Genomic DNA, 19224 nt, shown 5'->3' with positions numbered 1-19224 from the left:
GAAATAAATACTTACTTGGGATTAACAAATCCAAGAGGGGAAAAGTAAAGAGGAAGTGGAAAGGAAAGTATGTACTTAAACACTTAAAAGAGGCGACACCTAACGGTATATTCAGAAATGAAGTGACTGTGCCCGTTCGATAACTCAGTTAGTATGTATATATATATATATATATATATCTTTAATACAATCAACAAGCCTGGAAGGAAAACAGATATTTACGAATCTCTCTAGGATAATAATTTTTGTCAAGTTTATATAACTTTCAAGTGTATTACATATTTTCTATATTACGAAAATTATCGACCTAGAGTGTGATAATATGTAATACCAGAGAGAAAATGAGAGTGCTCACACTTATGGTTCTAATTGTTTTCGGGTTAGTGCTGCACCACGCGGCCAAGTGCTGAAGGTAACGCATTTAGCATGAATATCTGTTATTAATTATTTCGTTTCCGAGTTTGTGGTTGTTTCAATGTTTAAAAAGATTATATTGTTACTTATATAACAAATCTTTTTAAGTCTGTTTAAGATATTTTTTATATTTAAAGTTGTTTAAAGAAGTCATTTCTACGGTTTGAAGTAAACCGCAGAACGTATCAGGCACACGTGACTCACGTAAAATATATTGAGAAAGCAAACAGTTAATTTTCTAATTCATTTTTAGAAACAAATAATTTTAATAATGGATATAATAATTGATACGGAAGGCCAAGCAGATTTAGTGACAAAAGATCGTTTAGTAGACAGCGATGAGGACGACTTAGACTTTGAAAATAACGGTAATTAAATCTATACTGTATCATATTATTTTTAGAGATTAAGAATTTATGACAATAATAATATGCTTTTACGTACATTGATTTATCAGGTACAGAATCGGTCAAATTTTTTGACATAGAGGAAGATTTAATCCAAGATGAGATTCCAATACAGAAAGTGATTCGCAACCCAACTAAGGATATCGATCTGGAGGAGTTTGAAAAAGATATGGGTTGGTCAAACAAAACAGTATCCACAAAAAGATGGGTTCATAGAGCAACTCCTGCTCCAGATGTAACCCAACTGACAAAAGAATTGACGTCGATAGATCAGATACTTAAAAAAAGTGTCATAACACCTGGTTTTGAACAGCTACATGCTGTACCTCCTTATATGCTAAGTGATAAATTATTAAAAGCTAGAAGACGCAAAGAGCGTGCTAAAACTAAAGGCGAAAATTGGTTTAATATGCCTGCTCCTGAATTGACACCAGAAGCCAGACATGATCTTCAAGTTATAAGAATGAGATCAGCGTTGGATCCGAAACATTTCTATAAAAAGAATGATCTTAAAACAATACCAAGGTACTTTCAAATTGGTAAAGTTATGGATTCGCATTTGGATTACTACTCCGGTCGTGTTACTAAGAAAGAACGTAAGAAGACAATTGTTGATGAACTTATGGCTGATGCTGAATTTTCTAAGTTCAATAAACGTAAATATAAAGAAATCATTGATGAGAAGAGAAAATTGCATTATAAAGCTCATAGACATGCAAAGAAACTTAAAGGGAAGAAGAAAAAATAAATACTAATTGAAAATATTTATTTTAACCTAACGTTTGTAAAATTTGCAATTATCAAATGAGTTATAAAAATTACAAAAATCTGTATATTTAAAGAAGTTTATATAAATTTAATGCATCCCTCCTGTAACTTCGATAGAAGTACCATTAACATAGGAACTTTTGGAAGATGTTAAAAATGCAATTACTTCTGCCACTTCTTCTGGTTTCCCCATTCTATGAAGAGGTATTTTTTTTATAAATAACTGCTTTACATTATCAGGTACAGTTTTTGTCATAGGGGTTTCTATAAAACCTGGCAACACTGTATTAACACGAATTCCAAATCTATAATAAAAATATATGCCTGATAATATTATAAAATCATTGAACAAAATACTGTACATATACTATAAGTACTTCTTATACGTACTGTCCAAATTCTAAAGAAGCAGTTTGTGTAAGAGCTATTACTCCAGCTTTTGATGCTGCATAATTAGCTTGACCCATGTTTCCAATTTTTCCAATGATAGAGCTTACGTTAACGATCGAACCATTTGTACTCACGTTAGCATTAATCATTTCTTTTACTGCTGTTTGAATTATGTAAAATGTTCCTTTTAAATTCACATCAAGTACTTTAGCAAAATCCTCACTTGTGAGTTTTAAAATGAACTGATCACGTGTGATTCCTGCAGAATTAACTATAATAGTGGGTGCAGTTGAATATTTACTTATTGCATTTTTAAACGCTTCTTGAATACTTTGTTCGTTTGACACTTCAACATTTAATGCCAAATGATTGGAATCTAAAAATTGCATAGAACTTTAATAATTTTGTCTTAAATAGATAATTGGAAAAAATAATGTTTAACATTCAAACCATTTAAAGAAGTAATGGTATCTTCAGCGCTTTTTAAGTTCCGATCTGTAGCAATAACCTTAGCTCCTTGTCTCGCCAAAATACGGCATACTTCTCTACCTATACCGCTACCAGCACCTGTAATTGAAGTAAATTCTATTTTCATATACACTATAAGCTTTCTCTAATTTTTTTCTTCTTTCTCTGTATCTTTTCTTTTTTTTTTTTTAATGCACACCTGTTACAAAGGCCACTTTGCCGGCTACCATTTTCGTTTTTTCATTAGAAAACAACTAGTACAAAGTCGAACAGATTAACTACAAATATAGATTATAAAAGACCAATGACTTGATCAATATAAGTAACCTTGTAGCGTAAATGAATAAGTAGAAGATACTGAAAGCAAAATTGATTTTGCTGATTCGCAAGTCATTCTGATATATTTTGAATACTTTTTCAACTATTTGCTATTAGTAGATATACGCACAGTAAGTATGTACGCAAGCATTGAACCAATTAGGATGGACCTCTGTTACCTAGGTAACCGTACCATATGCTGCTGACGTCAACGCAAGTCTGCAGTGACGTCAGAAACGCAACGCGAGTAGCTATGTTTACAGAAAAATTGAACTTGAATTATAGACCTGTTCCAAATGGTTGTTTCTCAGAGAGAGTGTAAGGCGATCTATGGGTATTTTGCTTTAAATAGTGAAAAACAAAATAGATCTATCGTAATGCGATGGTCAGATAAAATCATACTGATAAAGCTGTCAAATGTTGTAATAAAAATTATTTAAATTCGCAAAGGAAATCATACAAATATGTATCACTATTATTTAAGCTGAAAACAATGCGGTGTAACATGTCGACCTTAAAATAATTAACAAAATTCTATTTTATCGCAAAGTTCTATTCCGATATTTCAATAATAAATTTTTTTTGCTGAAACGTCTAAGATTAAACAAATTTCTATACTATTTGAACTACGAAATAGTATGACATAAAACTGTTGAAGATCTAAAGGAGAAAAAGAAGAAAGTAATATTTATTGCGAAAACATTGAAAACGGATTGTGCAAGTAAACAGGTAGAATTTAAATAGAGGAAGAGGAAGAAAATGAGTGGGAGGGGGCGGAAGGTTGTACGCAAAGAGACTGGCAGCACCGGCGCTTCAAGAAACATAGCCCCGCGCCTCTGCTCACGGTCCTGTAACGCTTGTGCCAGTTTTCTTTCGCAAGGGCTCCAGAGAAGAAGCAGAAGGGGGATTGCGCAGGAGGTCGAAACGAAAGAATTTTGTACCCGATTTCGGGGTTCGGACCGCATTTTGTGCGGAACACGGAAAACTGTTGCGCGACGTAGTAGTAGAAATTCAATGGCCGAAAAGTCAGGAAAGACAGCGTGGTTTGGAGACGCGCATCGGAAAATAGGTTCGATTTGGCGGACATAAGAAGAAAGAAGGAGGTAGGAGAGAGGTATATAGAGGAAAGAAGAAGAAAAAGAAAAAGAGAGGTGCGTGAGAGGACGCGTCGTCGTGTGTCGTCGTGCGGTGAGAGGTGAGGCGACGGCGGCGTGGTGAAAGCTTGAACTAGAGAAAAATTCGGCGGTAACCGGTAGCAAAGTAAAGCTACCAAGGTGTTCCGAAGTGCAGCAGCAGCGGCTCAGGATGCTGCCCGACGGAGCAAGAAGATGGCCGTGATCGGCGAGCAGAGGTATTACACGGCGGTCCGTGCGAACGCGTACACGGAGTTTTCGTGTCGTAGGTGCGAGGCGATACGTTCAGCGACGACAGCTACGTCGCCGTCCTCCTCGTCCTCGTCGTCCTCGACTGTATCTTCCCGTCATCGCCGACAGAGGAAACAGCTACACTCTGTACAGTTAGCTATGTCCTCTTCACGAGGTAGCGGCCCGGAATCGGGAGAACTGAGCGATTCTGAGGACGGTTATTTGGATACAGATCCGTTGAGGTATGAGTTGAGAAATATACAAAATGTGATACACGTCACTCGACAAAACATTGACGCTCTAAACAATCGGTTTGCTGGATTCCAACATCCACCATCGATATATTTAAATGAATATCAAGAGTTAACTAGCAAGTTGCATGATTTAGAATCTAAGGAACAGAAGCTCAATGAATTGTTGAACGCTGGTCGAGTATCTGGTAGTGCTTCCACGTCAGAGAGTGAATCTCGTGATGCTAATACATCTGCATCGAGAGGTCAAAGAACTCCAATGAAATCTCTGCTCAGGGCATATTTACCTAATCAACAGCGTACAAGTGTACAGGTTCGTGAAGGACTTTCGTTAAGAGATGCACTTGCCAAAGCGATGAAATTAAGGAATTTGACCACGGAAATGTGCGTTGTATATATTTTGGGTACAGACAACTCGAAATATCTTACTTCTTGGGATACAGACATCTCGTTGCTTGACTGCGACGAAATATCTGTGGAAATTTTGGATAAGTTTCCAATAACTACTTCCATTTCTCATAACTTTGTGCGCAAGACTTTCTTCTCACTAGCATTTTGTGAATGTTGTAGAAAACTCCTTTTTCAAGGCTTTTACTGTAGAACATGCAATTATCGATTTCATCAAAGATGTGCTGGTGGTGTACCTGCTTTGTGTCACCAAGTACGTATGCAGGATGCTTATTACCAAGCATTACTAGCACACAACCTTGAAAGTACCGCTGGGATATTGCAACTTCCTTCAGGATATGGATTAAGTAGAAGCATGTCCCCGTCTCTGGCTCCATCGAGAAGCCAGAGGCATCCTCGTTCTTTGGGACAGCAAGATCGTTCCAGCTCTGCGCCTAATGTTTGTTTCAATATGGTGAAACCAAGCGGAGAATCTGCTAACTTAGACGAATACAGTAGATCTCAGAGTTTAGGTCGTCCCATTGGTATCACGCAAAGTGCAGTATCGCCAGGTAGTAGCCCAACGAAACATAGTCAGTCAACACAGGCTAGTCCTACTAGTACTTTAAGGCCGAAAAGACCAAGAGCAAGATCAGCCGATGAATCATCCAAAAATCTTTTAGCACCTAGAGAATCTATAGAGGATTGGGAAATTCCAGCTGATGAAATCTTAATTGGAGCTCGCATTGGATCAGGTTCTTTTGGAACAGTATACAAAGCTCATTGGCATGGTCCTGTAGCTGTAAAGACGCTTAATGTCAAAATACCTACTGCTGCTCAGTTACAAGCATTTAAAAATGAAGTTGCAGTTTTACGTAAGACACGGCATGTAAATATCCTTTTGTTCATGGGATGCGTTAGCAAACCACAACTGGCTATCGTTACCCAATGGTGCGAAGGTTCTTCTCTGTATAAACATTTACATGTATTCGAGACAAAGTTTGATTTATTCACACTGATAGAAATTGGAAGACAAACTGCACAGGGCATGGATTATCTACATGCAAAAAATATCATTCACAGAGATTTAAAGAGTAACAATATATTTCTGCACGACGATCTTACTGTAAAAATTGGAGATTTTGGCTTGGCCACAGCAAAAACTAGATGGTCCGGTTCTCAACAATTCCATCAACCAACCGGATCTATCCTCTGGATGGCACCAGAAGTCATAAGAATGCAAGAAGAAAATCCATACAGTTTTCAATCTGACGTTTACGCATTTGGCGTTGTTTTATTTGAATTACTATCCGGTCAATTACCATATTCGCATGTTAATAACAAGGATCAGATATTATTTATGGTTGGACGTGGAAATTTACGTCCGGATTTAAATAAATTGCGTTCAGATACTCCCAAGGCACTGAAGAGACTGACAGAAGATTGCATCAAATTTTCTAGGGAGGATAGACCAATATTTCGTCAAATTTTAGCTAATTTAGAAGGTCTTTCACGAGGATTACCTAAAATAACGAGATCAGCATCTGAACCAAACTTAAATAGGACGCAGCTACAATCAGATGATTTTGTATACACTTGTGCTTCGCCAAAAACTCCAGTGAATTTTCAGTTTGGAGCATTTTCCTTTTATCCTTCCGGTGGGAACATATAAAAGTATTACCCGAAGTAACGAGTCTGATGCAATTTGCATAAAATTAAAAATATTCAAAAAAAAAAAAAAAATGGAAACGAAATCGTAATAAACTTAGCTATGAACAATCTACGCGATTCTTTACAACTACACTTTGACTGTGTTGCAACTGTTCGTTCGATGTAGAATGTGATTATACAATACTTAATTCAACTAATATAAAAAGGAAAAAAAATATAAGGACACAAAAATTCATCTTATTAATTGACGTATCCGATGTATTTCATGGCAAGAACGCATATGTAGCTTTTACCTTTACATACTTACCAAGTATCTATGAAAAAAGGACATTTATTTAACGAGTTATTGTTCGCGTGCATAAACGCGTATTTGTAAACAAGTGTATACACGTACGAACGAGCGCACGTGTACGCGTGTTGGTGTAGAGGTCTGTACTTTCGTGGAATCCTTATGAAGGATGTAAAAATTAAGTAAGTAATAGAAGTAACGGCATTTAAATCTACGTGGGCCGTCATTTGCTGTGAAGTATTTTTGCAAACGCCGAAGTGATTTTTGTACCTACTTCCTTCATGTATTGTCTTCAACATGCTCACATAAGAATTGTTCCTTTTCATATAACTTATAATTTATAGTTTAATGTTAGTATGTACATAAGTTTCGTTGAAATTATCGGAAATTTGCGCATATTGTTTTTTAAAAAGAGCGAAATGTAGACACTCTAAATACAGATTAACTAGATATCCTGTAGTAATAGATATTTTACAACGATTACCTCTTTTTTTGTAGTAATTGTTTTCTATAATAATAATCATATTTGACTGATTTTTTGTACGCAGTAAATTTTTTTTCTACGAAAAAGATTCTTTTGGTCCAACGATACCAAAAGGTTGTACTGTATTAAAAAAAAAAAGAACATGAAAAAAATGACAAATCAAATTGAAAGTCAAATAAAAAGTGATATGTATACTTGGCCTTTACTTTAAGACTTCATCGATATTATAGACTATAATAAATCATTCTCGCGAGTCATTTGTTTTGGCTTGATTTGGAGCATCGTTACGAATCAAGGCCTAAAGGATCATTTACACTCATCGACGGTAAAAAGAGGAAGTAATATCGTGTTGCAACATAGATTGAACAAGTTATCGACTAACTTCCATTTCTTTTTCCTAACTTTGTAGTCGACTGTTGTTCCTTGCATTTTAATATTTATTCATTTTTACTATTACTCTTTTTCTTTTGTAAGTTTTTTTTCACTGTATTTGAGGCTCATAATGCAGGAAGGGGCGCGAACTTCACTTCGAAGTGATGAATTCGTAAAGTATTTGTTACATAGCATTAAAGACTTTCAGTTTTACGAGGTAATCGAAACTTTTGTTATGACCAAACGTGTTTCAGATAACGGCCCGATCAACAGTAAATAATCATATAGGGGAAACGTATATGCGGATTGCGAGTATACAGAGGTATACAGCGAAAAAGAAAATAATAGAGTGAACTTTTCGACTTGCGTATCGTATAATTTTGGGGGAACGCGCAGTAGCGAAAAAGAGAAATTAGTGAAACTTTATTCGATGGGCGTCTGAAGCACGCTTACGCGATCGATGATAAACCATACCGACTACGTAACATTTTGCATCATTGATTCGCGGGCGTATCCTAAAATTTAACATCGATGCGACACTCGTCAAACCGTGACATGTTTCCGAAACATATAAAAGGCCTAAGAGGAAATCTTCGAAATTTCACTAGTTAAAACAAGTGATATCTTGTTTCTAAAGCACGTGGTATCCCGATTTACTATTTATTTATTTATGTATAATCCAAGTGTGATGAAATACAATTAAAAAGCAACAAAAAAAAAAAGAAAAAGAGGAAAAATACTAATAAATAAGTGCTGGATTTTAACATTTTGTCGAGAGTGCATGATTGCGAGGAACAGTGAATATGTGAATCATAGGAAAAGAGAAAACGTGTTCAAGTGTGCAAGAGAGCGAGAAAAAGAGAGAATGTATGTAAAAACGACGATGAGGACGGAACGAAAATTACCGATGAACACGTTCACCGGAATAAAGGAACGCACTTGTCATTGTTAATGACGCTTTCTCGTAACAGGGAAATAGCGAATCGCGAAACATAATTAATGATGTTACAAAAATATTATTAAATGGAAAAAAAAGAGATATGTAAAAGAGGAGGATGTCGTGCAAGGTGCGGGGGATAGCTCTTTTTAAATGGCTTTCCGAGATCTTTTATAGTGCAATTTTCTAGATATGATAAAACCTTCGAGTGATACGAATGGATCCTCTACGATGTACAATGGTTAGGCTGTATAATATATAGAAGTAAAAAACCTATTCCTGCATTTTTTACTTGCGTTTTACACTTTAAACCATTTTGTTCTTGTGATACGATATAACTTGAATTAGGTCTTGACGAAGTGTGCTAATATTTAACCAATGATGTAAAATACTCTCTTTTTTTCTTTAATTTTAGTTTTTACACTTTAATTTATTGCGAAGACTAGTAAGATAGTATGAATAAAAAGTGTTTATTTAGATATGTGTAATGTGTAACACACGTGAACAGATGATGAATACAAAGACAAGAGAAAGCAAACAGTAGAATTTGCGACCCTCGCGCTCTGCGTCCTCCTTAATCAATCTTCCTGTATGTCACTATCAAATTTTAGAATATTATTTTCTCGGAAGACATTCCTCTGTATATTGCTTTAATGTATATCGTACATGTAGAAGGGTTTGTATGCGGTTGCAGATTATCGAATGTGTTTTTGTGTCGACCTGAACACCGAGAAACATATTACTTTATGTACATTTTAAAATTAACGGGAGTTGGCTCTTCGAAGCGTAGAATCAAATCGGAAGTGACGAAAGCGATAAGCGAAACTGGCTTAAAAACGTTCAAAATGAACGATCTAATTTAAATTATCTAGCGTTTGCAAAGAACGGAACGAAAAAGAACGTTAAAGAAAAGAAATGAAACAGCTCTTGATCTACGAATCTTCTTAGAGTTAACTTTAACACGTCAATGAAATTTCTGATTTTGATTGATCCAAAAGATCGACGAGGTTAGTTTTGAACAAAGTGGAACTTCTCCACTTTCAGAAATATGTCTTGTATATCGGCATTGTTAACTGTGTTATGCATAAGTGAATTATCGAACATTTTGCTCTCTTCGAATTCTACTACGAATCTCAATCGGGTTTGACACGAAAAAACGATCGGATGGCAGATTTTTCGTTTGATTGACAGACGTCGCATGGCACGTATTGTAATAGGATTTCGGCTTCGTTTTCGTCATATTATGCTGAAGCTGCTATCGAGTGAAATGTATGTCTTGTAACGAGATAGCGTGGCTGAGATTCGAGATACTTAATGCGATCGATCGTGACGATCGATTGATCATTGTATTCAACCGAAGAAGCTGGCAAAAAAATGAAAAAAAAAAAAAAAAAAAGAAAAGAAGCAAAAATAAAAAGTTGATTCTTCATGTAATAAGTTTCGTTCTTCTTCTAACGGAGTTTCGATATATTTTATCGACTAGCCTAGTATATTGACGTTGAAAGTAATATGCTATTGATAAAACTTGTACGTGTTTGTGGATACAAAAAACCATTTGCAATCTTTATCATTGCTTCTTGGATGGGACTCGGGAAGCGACGCAATAACGACACTTCATCGTATCAGTACTGTCTCATGTATCCTTAATCAGAATATATTGAATACAACGTTTACGAGTGATAATTTTGTACGATCGAGCATTTCAATTAATGTACAATTCACTTTAATTTGTATTACACGAGTTATATCGGGAGTCGATCGGACGTGTTATTTGTTTCGTTTAGAATCATATGCTTCTTGATATGGTGAGTAGATGTACTCACTGATCCGTGTTAACGATATTACCTCGATAAACAATTGAGATTACTAAAAATTTGATCGGATAATTGTCGTCTTCGAAATTAGATGTAGTATCAGTGAGCATTATATAAATAAAAGATAAATGTCATTGATCGAATCAAAATGCAATATTTTAATTCAAGGATCACTCGAAAGAAACCAATGAGTACCACTGCCCTAGATATGCTTTTCTATGTAGTGTAGAGTACACTGTGATCTTTGAAAGGCAATATACGTAAGTACCATGTAATTGCATTTGAATCAAATATCGCGTTAAATTTAAATGACTGTGAAATTCATTAGCATCGGGCACAAAGGTGTTGTGGACATATTTCGCTCGAAGAATTGCGAATTTATTCGAACCCATTGAAAATTATTCTTTTCTCGGTAACTGTTTCCTTTCTATCTGTGTATCATTATAGCGAACTTAAGCGAAGTATTCGCTGTAAAGTAGTACACGTTTATATGTTTTGCAGAAACTCAATATTTGCGTATAACTTTGCGGAATAGGTGTACGATATTGGATCATGTACGTAAATAATTCGAAATTATTTAATTTGATGGCATAGTCATTTCGCTCTTCGAACGACAGTCTTAGAATACGTAAACATGACTTAATCCGATGAGTACACGTGTACCATAATGACGATGGTAGCTTATAAATGCAATCACGGAAACCAAGAATCCCTGTCGGAAGGTCATCACATCGTGGATCTCTAGTAATCCTCTATGAGGTTCTCCGCTTCTCCTCCCTTTACCCCACAAATCTACAAATGCCAGATTAACTATCTTGCGTTACTCGTATAGGTACTGCTTATCATATTTACTTGTTATGCGCATTGCATTGCGTTCACTTCCAACTAAAATTTACGATGACAAACAATATTGTAATTCGCTTTTCATAAAGATAATCTTATGTCGAGAATGATCTAGAGCCCGTGTAAGCGAACGCACCCCTACAAAGAGATACGATCAGTGTATAGAACGAGTATATATGTGTATCGTATATGCAGCAAAAGGTTCTAGCGTGTTGGTGAGTGCGCGTACAAACGAGAACGCCTGTACGTAGAGGTTAGAACCCACTACGCTGATGCACGAGTACTCGTTGTGTCTAAAGCGTACGTGAGATAGACGGAGGGAGCGCGCATGCGCAAATCCAGCTGGCGCCTCGACCGGCTGTAGTCGATGCTGGAACTTCGTACTGCGAGTGTCTGTGTTTGTTCTTTAAGTCTTATCGTCGTAAATTGGTACGCAAATTATATTCGTGTACATATACATAGGTACGAGTCATAGAATAGGTGAAGAGTCTCATTTATGTACGATCATCGTGAACAGGTGGACGTCGAGGTCGGTCGGTGTGCTGCGTGAAACGAGGTTAGTTGACTTCAAATCGAATTTCGGGCGGTCGCTCCAAAGGGGAACGACATTACGTGGATATTTGCCTCGAAGAAACGGCCCCTGTGTTTTTCTATGCCGCGCTGTTTCAGTGTCGCGTGTGACAATAGTCGAAAGTAGACGTGGATTACTCAGGGACAGCGCTCGCCTCTCATATTTCTTGTATGATATTTCAACGCGATGTATTAGGCAAAAATAGTATCGCGTGTTTGACCGATCGGAGTCACTTGTTCCCTGTAAATCTGCTAGCTGTTGTGTCTTTTAACTATATTAAATTCGTGGCTGAAAGTTCGAAAAGCGTGCTACATTTCTGTGCTGAATGGATAAAATCGAATGGAAAATCGGTTATCGCCACGAAACATTTAAACTTTGACAGAATGTCCGAGCGAACATCGTTACAATTTATTGTGCTTTTAAGTATCTTTTGCTTTTCGCCATACACTACATAATATGAGTAACTTATTGAATTAGAAGAAAAATGTTATCGCGAAGAGATTGATAAGGGTTGACTATACACCGATATAATTACAATAACACAGATTTCGATTAATTGTACAGTTGTTACGCGTGGATACACGTTTCAGAACGCTATTTACCAAAAAAGGAAATCTGACTAATATAATATATAACTAGTGAATTGTGTTTAAGAGGAGAATCGAAGGAAACGACATTGGCCGAGAAATGGAAAAGCAATCGTCGCGCATAAATTTTATGCCGTGGAATATCGAGTGTTGATTCGAATATCGATATGCATTAAACGCGCTTTCATCTTGTAATTACCATGAAACATGTAGTCGTTGAAACATCGTATTGTTACTTTCTCTTTAACGTTTGAATCTCGATATTTTGATGTTTTGCTTTGGAACGGTCATCTGGTCGAAATAATCACGCATTATCGATATATCTAATAACAACAAACATATCGATACCATTCAGAGTGATAAAACGATGCTGGAAAGAAGATTGTACTTCTTGGGAAAAAATGGTAAAAATGGGAAAAATGGTGTCGCGCGATTCGGTTCTACGTGTGGTGTAGATCATCTTTGCAACATTATCGCGGTGATGCACAAATTTCGCAGTTGCGGCTTTTTCGTGTGGCGTTTCATTCTTAAAGGCGCGTGTGTGCGCCCGTCGAAAGTTGAAGCACAACAGATATCGTGCCAAAGTTAATATCGATCGTTCGACTTTTATAATTCGTCAGCGCGTCCCGTATTACGTAAAAAATGATTGCCCTTATAAATGCTCAATTGTTTATAAATCTATTGATATTTAAAGTACATTTAACCTATATTTAGTATCAAACCTAAAAATGTATCGAATCCGGCATAAAAAAAGAAAGAATAATTGCTCGATTATGTTTTTCTTTCCGAACTAACGTTGAATGTATAGTATTCGCTTTTTTTTCCATTTTCCTCTTTTAACTGGTAATTAAGCTGCTTATCTGTAAACGCATTAAATGGGAATAATTACTGGTATAATTACGTTTCTAACATACGTTTCTAATATACGTTTTCTCGTCGAGATAGTAATGTTCTAACGAGTGCGTTGTTTTGTTTCTTTCCAGGCCCGAATTCAATAAGTAAATCGTAGTAACAGGTCATAAGACGTTCACCTCTGAAGGAGACGGAGGGAGAAGACCGAGGGGATCGAACGAATTTACCTCGTTCCTTCTCTGGTTCTGCTTCAGTCAGCTTCGTCCCTCGTACAAAGCAGCATCGTGTCTCTGTCTTTAATTATTCCACACCTGTATCTTCTGCCTTCTGCGACAATTATTTTATTTTACCTGAATGCGGTTGCGTGGTGATCCAACGAACGACATTGGCCGCTGGAAAAACTGGAACAGCCGTTGCCCATAAGCAGCGTTGCTTCAAGACCTTGCCAGTTTGTCCTTGTAACCGAAACACATGTGCCAACCACGCTCTTAAACCACGCATCGTCCAACTATCATCCCTGTGTTTCTTGCGGTCGCCTTCGACCGCACGAGGGTGGGAAAGAATAGAAAGAGTAAGAAGTTTTCTCTCGTGTAGCTCGATTTTACAATGGAGAAGAGAGCTTGGTTGATCGACGGATCGAATTCGGTGAATCGATAAAGTTATCCGACACGTTCTTCTCTGCCTAACGAGTACGTCGTCGAGAATAACAACGAGACAAACGAGCGAACGAATGTGCAGAGCGACAGAACGAAAGAATGTACGGCTGGCAGCTTTGGACATGGGATAGATGATAGATTGCGAATGATGGGGTGGTAGAGCGAATAGGAAATGCAAAATGGATTGGGTGCCTCGGCTCAGGTAGCCAGAGACGACAAGGTCGAGGGCTCCAGGGCGGATAGGCCCCGAGCTGTTTAGTAAAGCTTCCCTTCTTTTTCTCTATGCATTCAATCGAATAACGGGAACGCATTTCCCCATTAATATCGTCGGTGAGAGTATTACTTCTGAAAGACTGCTTTTCCTTTTCTGCCATCTGTCGATCGACGTTGTGCAAAAAAAGACTGAATTTAATAATCAATAATCAACCGAGGAATTCAAACCGATCGATCTATGCATCAGATTCCGGTGGATTTGTTGAAAGAAGAAGAAGTAGAAGAAGAAGAAGAAGAAGAAGAAGAAGAAGAAGAAGGAGAAGGAGGACAATACGAATTTACTGGTGATCACTGGTCCAACGTTAGCGTTTGTCTCACGAAAAGACTGAACACACGTTGATTCATTATTCAAAGAGAAAAAGGAGATCCGCATATCGCGTTCTATAGGAATCTGTTTTCGTTTGTCGCGCTACACATACATATCTCTCGGGATCTCACGTAATTGTTGTACATACATACCTATCTACACGTTGTACACACAGACAGTTTGTCACACCATCTATAAGAGCTTTAAGAAATTTCTGACGAACGTATATACAAAGTGGCGTACGCGTCTCATTACGCGAATTTTCGACTATTATACATATTGGAAATATGTCGGAATATATATATACATGCGTGTAGAAACAGAATATATAATATATATATATATATATATATATGTACACATGTAATAAAACTCTTTCGCTGCCTAATAGAAGTATTCGCGGATAAAGTGTTGTGTGCGATTCGGTAAAAGAACAAGTACGCAAACCGTATCGTTGTACCTATTTTTTTTGTTCTATGAAGAGAATTAACGTTAGAAAGATGTTTAACTCGAAGGAAGAAATGTTCGTTCGTTCTTTATTTATCTAACGGGACTCTTATCAATTTATCGAGAATATTATTGACGGCGCGCAACGAACAATTAGAAAAGGAAAGTATTTAGAGTCAGTGAGAAGTGTAGTTGAAGTGTGATCGCTGGCAGCAACAAAGCAGGATGGGTTGTGGACAGAGCAAAATCGGCAATATCTATCCAAAGAATAAGAAGAACAAAAACAATACCGGCAAGAAAAACGGAGACTCTGTCGGTGAGTAATCGATCGATAATTATTATTTTCATCCTGAAATAAAATTCCTTTTCGTTTGCTTCGTTTCTTTTACTTTTTTGTTTTTACCCTTTTGGTTGCACGGATCGTGTCGCTTAGTCGAAAGATTAGATCGTCCACAGTGGAAATATGTAATAACCGATTTGGCAAGATTCCCTCGTCGTTCGACAGACGCGGGCGAGATCGACATTGTTCGCGTAATTAACGCCGTTTCTCGTCAATCTAGGTCTGCCGTGTAATTGTTAACCCGATGACGGTAATTAAACAGATGCGTCTCAATCTAGAACATCGACACCCATCCACAGATTTCCTTCCTGATGAAAGGTGATTGAACAGTCGCCTCGATTATACCGGTGCTTTTCTCTGTCGTAAAACTGTTGCTTCACGAATATACCGCGTATACCTAGCTACTCAAGATCAAATCGAATATGACTTTAATATGACTTTTCGCTTCTTATAGAACAGCAAGTATACTATATAAAATGATTTGATCGACCCGATTGTCGCGTACATTAATGCACGTAACATAGTTATTCCGAGATGGTGAATAACTTGTTGAAATTAAAGTCGCAGTTTGTTACCCGTTATGTTGGAACGCGAAGAAAAAAGATATTTATCGTGCGTGACAATCGAAGATAAGTTGGCGAGCCTCCAGTTTGAAATTACGTTCCAGAACAGGTGGGACTTAACCGCCAATCGTAGCAGAGTAGATGCCCATATTTAGATCTCACGGATCCGTCTCGAGGCTAAGTCGCAATTCTCGTTGTATAATTACCATGGTAGTAGCTTTTCATTTCTGTTTATCTTGAACGTAACGCATCGAGGTTCTTTCGTGCGACTCTCGTGTGTCTATCCGTTGTACGTTCACTCAGTCGGAATATTTAAACTTCTTCCTATTAGAACCAGTAAATTCTTTAAATCTCTCAGCACGCTTACGCTGTTGTATTTGCTTGATTCGGTTTAGCGGTAATCGTCCACTCATATTCCAAAGCAGCAACGTGATTTATCGTTAAACATCTTCCGTGTTATCTTACCTGGCAGTTTGTTAGATAAAACAGATAAGGTTTAATGAGGATACTTCCCGACAGAAAAATCATAATATCGATTACAACATTGATTTCATTCTAAAGACGCGTATTGCATCTTTTTCTATTAATTAGGAATTTCCCGATGTTTCCGAAAATTCCTCATCAACTGCCACGTGATTCATCGATATCTTATTCTCCTCACTTGTTTCGGCGAAAGATGAACGCGTAATTCAATAATGTGTCACAAGTGGCATTACGACGAAAAAGGGCAGTAGATAAGATGCTTCATCGAACTCGTTATCGTAGAATTTTATATTGGAATTATAATAAGAATTCAGTAGAGCGGCAACAAGTACGCGGCGTACGTGGCCACGCACACCTATATACGCACGCGTGCGGGAACGATCGATTTCGTTCTTAACGTACATCACTTGAGGTAGATTAGGCTTTGGGTTAGGTCGTGCATAAGGGGAGCGTAACCTTCTGAACGATAAATTGACATTCAACAACCCTGTTCTACCGTTGTTCGCACGCCTGTTGTTTTATTCGTTGAGAACGACCTGTTCGATAACCACCGGACGTATGTATTTCATCTTCAACATACGTACTTTTAGTCTCGCTTGCAAAAATCCCCCCTTCTTTATCCCTCTATTATCTTTTCAATTGGATTCTGTACTTCTGTAAATCCTGATAATCGAATATTCAAACAAACCAGTGTTTATTTCCAGCTATGTTTGCCGTCCTAATTTCACTAGCAATAAATTATCAACGGCAATCAAGTATACATAGATTTTCTACTTTGTGGAATCATGCGACCCAGATTCGCTAACGTAAATGACTCTGGTGTTTTTTACGTTCGTCGTATCCATTGATTCTCAAACGATTTCGTTTCTATGTATTTTCCTTCTTTCGTTAATGGCCGGTAGTGGTTTGTAAACTCGTGATAGTGAGATACGATGTGCGACGCTAATAAAGAAGCGAAAAGGTAAAGAAAACAAATCAGCGAACCACGCGTCTTGAAATCGTATGTATCGTGGTTTGTTGTTTACCGGCTTCGACGTCTGCGATCTAAATATATCGCACGATAATTTTGATATTTATATCATTACGATGACTTCGCTTACGGTACTTGAGAATACTGCCGTTTAGTAATTCATGCATGCACCAAGATTATGTATTTTTAGTTATCAATTTGAGCAATGGCCTAAATCGCGCTCGATCGTTTATCATTTATGCTATTATGAAAAGGAACAAACAATGTAAAATTGTGCTGAAATCAACATCAACGCGTTATGTCATAACAATATTGCGCTAAAAATAAAACTATCCACTATAGACATTGTTTGCGAGAAGAAAATCCAAGATGAAAGTATTATTTTTTACTGATCATTAACCATACATTATACTCGAGAAAATACAAATAGGTAGCTATTAATATTCCGATGTTTGTTGCATCTTATCTGCAGTTATTGCAAATATGTTATGCCACGGAAAGTTCGTAAATAATATTGTCACTGTTATTTACAGAGTCATAAGTACATAAGTTTGAGAACATATACGTACATTATTACGAGAATTTGTTGTATATTATCTCATTCTCTTAAAATTCGCATATATACGTAATATACTATGCATAAATATATTTGTATAATCTAATATATAAAAGGAAGTGCGGGAAATGTTCAACTAATTTTTATTCTTTTATGTCCACTTAATTAACAATTGCGTGTGACGAGTTAAATTTAGAATAACATACATATTTCGCGGTAATATATTTTAAAATACGCTGTTTCCATTTCTAATTTTCAATTTTCTACCAACGACATAATGTTGCGCGCGCAACTTGGTTGCCAGTTTACACTGTTTACAGCGTTGCCATCGTTTAAGCGGGAGCTTGTGCCGCGAACGATTAAAGTGTCCCTCGTGTATGCGGACGTTCGGAACGTTTTCGTATCTCAAAACGTGTCGCGTGTCCAAGTTCGATTCTCGTAGTATTTGGCCGACATTTCGTCAAAATACGCTAGAGTCGATACGTCTCTACTTGGTAAATAAGACAAGCTTCAAGGCCCGGAGCCGATATTATCGCGCTCGGTAGTAGAGCAGCTAACGACTTGCCTACGTGATCGTTGTTCGGCGTATAAAAGGGTCGCGCCTCTCTAGCGTCAGTGTCTGTCTCTCGTAGCAATTTCGTGTGCGAACATCGTTCGTTCTCATCGTTGAAAAAATTCTGTTGCAAGTAGTTTTTTTTTCCTATTTATATCTAACGTTTATCGATCGTTGTTAATCGAGATTTTATCGATACACGCGACGTTATAAATACTGCAAAAAGTGAGGTTAAGTAACCGGCGCTCCGAAGAATACAACACCATCGGTCGGTGACAGTGAACGGTTTTTATACTGCGTTGAATCATCGAATCCGATATTTCACTTGGATTGGAGGACATTTGTCCTGCCAGGACGTCGGATTTTGAGAGCAAACAGAAGGGAGCCGCCAAGATGTGGCTGAAAGTGCTCAGGCAGAATATATCGCATTTAGCCCGTAGGACGAAAGGTAAGGTCACGTTTGTTCCTTGAAATCGGAGCTCAGTGGGGAAACGAGACGACGGTTGTCACCGCGAAAGAATGCCTATTTATAGATTTACGCTACTTGAATTTAGAGGATCGTACGCGACAAATTAAAATTCTTCTTTGTAAATATTTTACGATCGGCAACGGGAATCGTATGTATAGTTTAAGCAAGTACGTGTTCGCGTTCAACTTTGTTGCAGGATGCAGGTAATTCTATCCTCGAATTAGGCTGCATTCTAATTTAAGCCCGTCTCGTATTTCGCGGTCTTTCGGAGAAGAGAATTCTGGAATGCGTGGTGACGATGCTGTTGCAGCTGCGTGACTCACAGCTGCTTCAGCAGAACATATCCGGCTTTTACATTATTCTAAGTCTGTTAACCTCTCAGAAAAATCGTACAAGCGATCTACTTTATATTTAAGTCGG

The 19224-nt window shown here is 37.4% G+C and overlaps 4 protein-coding genes across 7 annotated transcripts in view; 3 read left to right on the top strand and 1 right to left on the bottom strand.

Moving 5' to 3' along the window:
* Positions 1-179: 179 nt before the first annotated feature.
* On the top strand, positions 180-1665 carry LOC126865255 (deoxynucleotidyltransferase terminal-interacting protein 2). Its single transcript, XM_050617587.1, has 3 exons — positions 180-412; positions 668-782; positions 872-1665. Exons 2-3 carry the CDS (start codon positions 686-688, stop codon positions 1567-1569), a joined length of 795 nt encoding a protein of 264 aa, XP_050473544.1. The 5' UTR covers positions 180-412; positions 668-685; the 3' UTR covers positions 1570-1665.
* Positions 1571-2941, bottom strand: LOC126865256 (estradiol 17-beta-dehydrogenase 8). Of its 2 annotated transcripts, none has more exons than XM_050617588.1 (4): positions 2647-2941; positions 2430-2564; positions 1980-2355; positions 1571-1894 (listed from the first exon to the last, which is right to left on the bottom strand). In XM_050617588.1, exons 1-4 carry the CDS (start codon positions 2675-2677, stop codon positions 1678-1680), a joined length of 759 nt encoding a protein of 252 aa, XP_050473545.1. In that variant the 5' UTR covers positions 2678-2941; the 3' UTR covers positions 1571-1677. The 2 variants fall into 2 exon arrangements, with proteins under 2 accessions (XP_050473545.1, XP_050473547.1); XM_050617590.1 differs by having other exon boundaries at positions 2430-2546; positions 2647-2936.
* Positions 2942-3456: 515 nt separating this feature from the next.
* LOC126865237 (raf homolog serine/threonine-protein kinase Raf) lies at positions 3457-9957 on the top strand. The gene has a single exon (XM_050617540.1). It carries the CDS (start codon positions 4094-4096, stop codon positions 6437-6439), a length of 2346 nt encoding a protein of 781 aa, XP_050473497.1. The 5' UTR covers positions 3457-4093; the 3' UTR covers positions 6440-9957.
* Positions 9958-11508: 1551 nt separating this feature from the next.
* LOC126865249 (uncharacterized) overlaps positions 11509-19224 on the top strand; it is a 36880-nt gene continuing 29164 nt past the window's right edge. Inside the window, exons 1-2 of one of the 3 annotated variants that reach the window (XM_050617579.1) lie at positions 11509-11606; positions 13319-15186. In XM_050617579.1, coding sequence (XP_050473536.1) covers positions 15096-15186 — 91 coding nt within the window. In that variant the 5' untranslated portion in view covers positions 11509-11606; positions 13319-15095. Of the gene's footprint in view, positions 11734-13318; positions 15187-18123; positions 18784-19224 lie in introns of those variants that run through there. The other 2 variants (XM_050617578.1, XM_050617580.1) reach the window with 2 other exon arrangements.

Source organism: Bombus huntii, chromosome 4 (assembly GCF_024542735.1).
Source record: "Bombus huntii isolate Logan2020A chromosome 4, iyBomHunt1.1, whole genome shotgun sequence".
Taxonomy (NCBI): domain Eukaryota; kingdom Metazoa; phylum Arthropoda; class Insecta; order Hymenoptera; family Apidae; genus Bombus; species Bombus huntii.
Note: the sequence above shows the minus strand (reverse complement) of the source record. Positions and strands in the feature narration are given on the sequence as shown.